The sequence below is a fragment of the Oncorhynchus keta genome, chromosome 11 (assembly GCF_023373465.1).
Source record: "Oncorhynchus keta strain PuntledgeMale-10-30-2019 chromosome 11, Oket_V2, whole genome shotgun sequence".
NCBI classification, from domain to species: domain Eukaryota; kingdom Metazoa; phylum Chordata; class Actinopteri; order Salmoniformes; family Salmonidae; genus Oncorhynchus; species Oncorhynchus keta.
Genome location: NC_068431.1, coordinates 40,918,638 through 40,926,176, shown reverse-complemented (window position 1 = coordinate 40,926,176; position 7,539 = coordinate 40,918,638). Strand labels below are relative to the sequence as shown.

The following is a 7,539-nucleotide window of genomic DNA, read 5'->3' as shown; positions in this document are numbered from 1 at the left end:
CTTGGTTGATTAACTCCAAGTCTCATTACAGAAACAAAATATTCACTGTAAAAACAAAACAAATGTTCTCTCCAGTGGGGCATGTGAGCTACTTTTGTCCAGCCTGGTCTCATAGAGTATATGTAACATAGTAAACATAGATCTGGGACACTCAAATTAGTATATGTTATGTTTTGTGTTGTTAAATAAGACAGAATGTTACTTAAGGCAAAAATGAAAATAGGGTGGTTTGTTTGGGTGGAAGGGTAAGCGTATTATGAGAACATATAGGAAGCCCACACCTCTCATCAAAGCCAACACCTCTCATCACCCCGAGAACGCCATCCCCACAGTGAAGCATGGTGGCAGGATCATGCTGTGGGGATGTTTTCATCGGCAGGGACTGGGAAACTGGTCAGAATTGAAGGAATGATGGATGGCACTAAATACAGGGAAATTCTTGAGGGAAACCTGTTTCAGTATTCCAGAGATTTGAGACTGGGGCGGAGGTTCACCTTCCAGCAGGACAATGGCCCTAAGCATACCGCTAAAAGCAACACTCTAATGGTTTAAGGAGAAACATTTAAATGTCTTGGAATGGCATAGTCAAAGCTCAGACCTCAATCCAATTGAGAATCTGTGTTGTGTCTTAAAGATTGCTGTACACCAGTAGAACCCATCCAATTTGAAGGAGCTGGAGCAGTTTTGCCTTGGAGAATGGACAAAAATCCCAGTGGCTAGATGTACCAAGCTTATAGAGTTATACCCCAAGAGACTTGCAGCTGTAATTGCTGCAAAAGGTTGCTCTACAAAGTAATTACTTTTTTGGGGGTGAATACTTTCGCAAGCCACTGTACATTTACCAAGTTATGTCTACCCCTGAGTGCAGGTTGTCATGTCTTGCTCTCACCTACCATATGTAATTCTGAATTGAAGGGTAGTTTATTTGCCACTCCTCTGCCCCCGGAACAGCCCCCCCCCTCCCTCTGCTGTGAGAACCAGGTGAGAACTATTCTACCCCAAAGCAAATCCTTCCTTTTGTTGGATCCCCAGTTTTGGATTGGGTGTTAGTAGTCTTGAGATGTGAGAAATCGTTCATGTTTATGAAAGGTGAATTTTGAGGTGTGAACAGGCATGCAAAGGCTTGCCCTTCCTGTTCCTCTATTCATTCTTCTTAGAATGCTTATTCCTGGAATCCACCAAAGGAATGAGAGTATAGCCTACACACACTAAATTACAGATAGTGTGTATTGGGTGTTGGAGAGGCAGACGTTTGAAGTCTTTGCTAAAAGGGCACATTTACAACTGATAAGAGCAAATAGGCATTGATTTTAATTTCCTTCAAAATGACCTGACAAAAATGTCGAATCGTCCTATATTTTGGTTCTTCCCATATCAAATCAGGGTTCCAAAGTTAATAGTGAGTTTCAATCATTATTGCATTTTTACCAAATATTCACATTTTAGAGATGGTACTCAAATACATGCTCCTATGCCCCAAGTGTGTTTATTTATTACACTTAAATAATGAGTCCTCTATGTTTCTAAACTTTTCTGAATATGATTTCTTACCAAAAGGGGGCAATGTACATCAACAAAATGTGGCTCCAGTAATGGCGCCATAGTTGCCATTAGACAGGCTGGCATTACGCTGTACTTCAACGCATTCTTCTTCCTTTGCTGCTTAATTTAACGATGTGAACAGTTCCTTCACTGTCCTTGATCTGCAGACAGGTAAAAGGGAGGCCCCAGCCCAGTCTAACTCTGTGGAAAGACAATACAGTTTAGAATTTCTGGTAGTGGTGAAACAGAAGGACGGACTTTCCAGAGACATAAAATCCACATCTACTGTCTCAATCAGAGCGTGATTGTATCATCTTTATCAAATGACAAAAAACACGTGTCAAAGATGGACTCCAGCTATTTTTGAACTTTTCCTGTTGAAAAACAGGAGTTGGCCATTCAAGGAGTTGCACTCTGATTTCATCGCCTTTCCCCCTTGCTTGCAGGAACAATAGCGCAACAGTGCCAGGTCATGAGGATACCTGGACCACCTATTGAGATGTGCCTTTTGTTAAGTAAATAAAGTCATAAATGAGGTGAAAAGGAGTGTGTTGTTTAACGCTGGTTGATTGAGGTTACGCCTACAGTCACACTAAGTATGTCCATGGCCCCCATGGGTGGAAAGGAAACAGCATCTAGCCTGCAACAAACCTGCTGAAAGTAACTTGTTGTAAGCTGCATAGAGTATATTTGCTGTATTTTAAAGAAGCCATATATACCTTAGTATGTCAATATATACCCAGTAGATCAATACAGTAGGATCTTCTTTTCACTTCTTTCTTTTAACAACTGCCATAGGTGTTGTTACAAAATACTATGTTATATAACAACTGTGAATTAAAATAATAATAATAATATAAATCAATACAATTTACAAAAACAGAATTCTATTTTATATACATATTTACAATCACAACAGAGTATACAAATGTACATATTAGTCAACAAAGCAGGGAAACAATTATACCCTATTTACCTACAAACAATCCAAATAATTCATATCACAATACATACCACAATGTATTGAAACACTTAAACTAAACAGTGTTTGAATTAAAAGGACTATAGCTACCAGAGTTTGGGACAATTCTATCTTGACTCAACTTGACTCAGGCATTGAATTTAATCACAAAGCATGAATTGGAGAATGAACACTGAATAAGCACTGAATTGAACCAAACTAATTCTGATTGCTACACAACTAAAGTAATACTACAAGAACATGGTACACTCACTACCCTTTTTGTCAGGTTTCTAAACTGAAAGTTGTAATGTTTGATACCAACTGTTATTGCAGACGTTATGGATGATGTAGAATTCCCATAATAACAGAAAAGTAATACACTTGAACTTCCCTGGGTAATGAATGGTCTGATCTATCTTTCCTTCCATAACGGTTATCAAACTAATTCAAAACAACTGGACATGATTCTGCTTTTGTCACCAATTTTCCAGAAGGTTGACTGCATGGCGATTGACCAAACCCTGTAATATTTATTATACATGCACAGTGCAGAGCAGTTTCATAAACATCCAGAAACTGTAATGTTGACAGATAATCTGGGCCCTTAAATGCTTCCTTAAAGACTAATGTGTCCACTCACATATAAACATGAACACGCAAAGGAGTTATATGCTGAAAAATGTTTTGACTGTGTGTGATTATTCACAAAAGATTCAAGCTGCCTATGTATATGGAAAGACAAAATTCTTCTGAGAAAAACTGAAACACAAATGGCCTTCCAGAAACAGGACATGACTGGTTCAGCTCAAAGGGAATGACAAGTGAATTGGTTATTTCAAACAAACCAAAGCAGAACTAAATAAAGCAAAGAAATATAAATGGTGTCCATGACAAGCCTTGGGATCATGAACGGTCAACATAGTAACATGAAGAATGTCATTTTTAGGTCATGTTAGTAATTTGGAAAAATTAATCTACAGTATTAATCTGGGTGATTCCATATTTGACAAACAACTTCATTTCAAACCTAAAAGAAACATCCATAAAGACCTTGTTATTTAACAAGAGAGGGAGAAAGAGAGAGAGAGAGGTAGAGAGAGAGAGATATATTTGCCTACAGGTCAATAATTTGTTTTAATCAGTGCACATTCTAACAGAGAAATGTTTGTGCTTCAGCTGTGCATGTTCAATTCATCAGAGAACTCTCACACATTGTATTTCTATATTGTATTCAAACGCTTTTACAGTATGTACCCATGTTAGCTAACGACCTATATGACTCAGTGGATTGATACCACACCAACAATCACATTCACTTCTCCAAATAGGTTTAGTTTGGTAGATAAAAACAAGCATTCTACATTTGTTTAATAATGTATAATAGGTGTTTTATGTACTTTGTCATGACAGAGTTATTTTAGTGGAGACTTGAATGACTCCTGTCAACCTTGGTTTCTCAAGCATGTTATGATCAGGGAAACCAAGTTATTCCCTATAAATGCACTATTCTAGAATTAAAGCCTAATGTATTTTTCTTCAAAAAAAATCAGCAACTCCTCCCTTTCTTAATGCTTGACAAGTTGGGTGCATATTTGTCCATAATCAGCACCAAAGATCAGAGTCATCATCAATCTTTGGAAAGAATCTTCCACTCAGAGATAACAGGCAGTGGGGTTAATATCATTACACCATTACACCCTAATATCAGGTAGGGTGGGACCTATCAGCTCAGTAGTAGCCTGAGGATGGGGCCTGGCCCAGCCTGAGGGTGGATACTGTATGTACTGTACATGTCAACTCAGGAGTAGGTGGGCCTTCTCATCTCCTCATTGGTCGATATGTGATAGATGGTGGTGATGGTTGTAGAGGCAGAGTAGAGTCGGTGGAGTCTCCCACAAACCATAGATGGATATGGTGGTTGAGGGTTGGGGCTGGTTGAGGGTTGGGTCCTGATTTGACAGTCAGTTTGGTGGGCCTGTGTCTGCTTCTTCAGGAGTGGCTGGCTGGGGGGGCCTCCCCAAGTCGGATGCTCCCCAGGAAGGTGGTGTGGTTGGTCATGCTAATGGAGGTGTCCTCGTACACCATCCTGATGGAGATCTTCTGCCGGGCACGCAGCAGACACACCCCAGCCGTGTAGCAGGTGTTGAACTTGCGCTGTCCAGTCTCGATGCTCCGTGTACAGCGCAGGAACGGCGTCTTGTCCACCATCACCTCATAGCTAGCAATGTCAGTGAAGTTGAGGTAGTAAACCTGGCAGTAGAAGTTATGTGGAGACAAACATGCTATAAATATTGTGTTTAATTCTGAGGGAATAACACAAATATGCACTCTTAGAAAAAAAGGTGCTATCTGGAACCTATAAGGGTTCTTCGGCCTTCCCCATAGGAGAACCCATTGAAGAACCCTTTCTGGTTCAAAGTAAGAGCGTGAGCATGCAGATAATGAACTAGACTACTTATATAACTTAATAGGTAATTAACAATGAATTTTATTTAGAATCATAAAATATAGCAGGCAAACTGGGAAAATTACCACAGCATAAGATCCACTTTGTACAAGGTGGATCACATTGAAGGGCATGCAATACATTCACTTCACTCATCCAGACATTTCCCTCTGCAGCCAAGAGCACTGATAAAATCAACCACCTGGGTTCTGAGAAATGTAGCCTACAGTATGCCAAATCATTTCAATTGAATACTTGCAAAAGTCATTACATGGGGAAATCTAATTTGGATTTCTGAATAAGAATGTTTAGGCTCAAAGCTAAGGAGTCTTTATAGATTATGCCTTAGTATTATAGGCCTTACAACAGACAATTGAGATATTTTGACCTAATCATTGAGATAGCATAATCCACTGGGACTGCAAAGAGAAAGGACGAGTGACATGCAGGCGACAGGAAGAGTTAGGCCCAAGACCATACTCACTTCTACCTGACTATAGATGAAGTAGGTACCATCTACCAGCACCTCCAGCTCCCCAGACCGCGAGTGCATCTTGAACACCTTGTGATGCATGGATATCATTTTCCAGTTTCTCAGTACGCCTTCTGAAAGATCTCAGCGTGAGAAAAGGGCAGTCACTTAACATCCGTCGTTGCCATACAATTACAGACAGGGTTCTTCATTGTTGCATTGTTAAAAAATAAACTACAGTAAATACAATATGTGTGTTTTTCTCCAGCAGTGAATTAATGTTTTTTATCTCCCCTTTTTCGTGGTATCCAATTGGTAGTTACAGTCTTGTCTCATCGCTGCGACTCCCTTACAGACAATGGTCAAGAGCCTTGCGTCCCCCGAAACATAACCCAACCAAGCCGCACTGCTTCTTGACACAATGCCCACATAACCCAGAGGAAACACTGTACACCGCCCGCCGTAGGAGTCACTAGTGCACCATGGGACGGGTTAGGGGAGGGTTTGGCCAGCAGGGATGTCCTTACATCCCTGCTGGCCAAACCCTCAACTAACCCAGACGATGCTGGGCCAATTGTGCACCGCCCCATGGGTCTCCCGGTCACAGCTGGCAGTGACAGAGTCTGGACTCGAACCCAGAATCTCTAGTGGCACAGCTAGCATTGCGATGCAGTGCCTTAGACCACTGCACCACTCGGGAGGCCTGTGAATTAATGTTTTAACTTATAGATGGGTGGGCTGTTTATCAACAAAACTGATATGTGTGCAAATGTGGAGCAAAACAGCTATCTGACTGTCCAGAATCATATCAACACAGAGACTTGTGCCCCATCGATGAGCACACATCTTTTTAGTGACCTTCTATTCAGATTTATTCTTAGTGGAACAAAGAACAAATAAAAGACTTCATAAGAATGATTTCTGACAGTAAATTTGGCTTGTTTTCATCCATTAAGTGATGTGACCAGAGTATCTAAAATTTAACTCTTACCTTCCTTGACCTGTATTGTTGTTTCCTGGCCTTGGAGATGTACCACAGCAGGCTGTAACACAACAAGAAAGAATACATTCCTCAAAAAGTGGACATACATAAATACAATTAATCATCAGAACATTGAAAGGGTAACATACCTGGTTATCTCGGACCCTGCCCCCTGTACAGATTAAGAAACAATTACAATGTCAGTTTATTTAATGAAAGGTTAAAAAACACAAATATATCTCAAATCAGGATTTTGGCCAAATGGAATGAAACTGAGGAGGTACCTGAGGGTCCTTGAAGACCAGGGGGTCCCTGTGGCCCTGGGGGTCCAGCAGGGCCTGGCGGTCCGGGTGGTCCTGAGGGACCCATGGCGTTGTTCCCAGGGATACCTGGGATGCCAGGAATACCTGGTGGCCCCTGTGGCCCTGGAGGGCCTGGGGGGCCAGGTGCACCCGGAGGGCCTTTCTTGCCTAAAAAAACATGACATGGAAAGAAATCTGAATTAGTGAGTACTATGACATAAATGAAAATACAAACAACCTCCTCCTCACTGCACCATCACCTGTAGCAATGGAAGCGTTCACTTAAATTTTGCATCACCATGATGATGTGGATGGTGACACTTTGCTTCTTGAAGTATTTTGGGACTGTATTACCAGTGGACTAATGAAAGAAATACACAAATAGTTTTTGACAGAATTTAGGTGTAGATGTACAGTATAAATTATTTTGTGAACTTTACCTTTCTTCCTTTCTTTCCGTTTGTTTCCATGTGATTCTGAAAGAGATAGAACATACAGTTAGAGAGAATCAAACAAGTTACGGTGGGTGCAGATGCAGTACAATACAGGTTGAACCCCCTCCCCCCCCAGCACAGGATATGCCACTTCTGTTCTCAAAGATATGTCTTTACAGCTTTCCATCTCATCTCTCCCCTAGTCTAGATGGCAGAATTAAGTGATAAGGCCTGAGAAGATGGTGTTTGGAGGATATATTGGCACGGGTGTTGTTAGCAAACCGTGCCAATATATCCTCCAAACTCTGGCTTCGAGGGCATTATTACTGGTTACCAACATATTCAAATGAAGATTGACATATCTTCATTAACATTTTTATTTTTAGGAATTTATTCA

General features: G+C 40.8%; 1 protein-coding gene across 1 annotated transcript in view; it reads right to left on the bottom strand.

Moving 5' to 3' along the window:
- Window positions 1-2,409: 2,409 nt before the first annotated feature.
- LOC118373920 (ectodysplasin-A-like) overlaps window positions 2,410-7,539 on the bottom strand; it is a 65,009-nt gene continuing 59,879 nt past the window's right edge. Inside the window, exons 3-8 of the mRNA XM_035760221.2 lie at window positions 7,149-7,184; window positions 6,691-6,876; window positions 6,556-6,578; window positions 6,416-6,467; window positions 5,437-5,558; window positions 2,410-4,756 (exon numbers count right to left, since the gene is read on the bottom strand). Coding sequence (XP_035616114.1) covers window positions 4,496-4,756; window positions 5,437-5,558; window positions 6,416-6,467; window positions 6,556-6,578; window positions 6,691-6,876; window positions 7,149-7,184 — 680 coding nt within the window. The 3' untranslated portion in view covers window positions 2,410-4,495. The remainder of the gene's footprint in view (window positions 4,757-5,436; window positions 5,559-6,415; window positions 6,468-6,555; window positions 6,579-6,690; window positions 6,877-7,148; window positions 7,185-7,539) is intronic.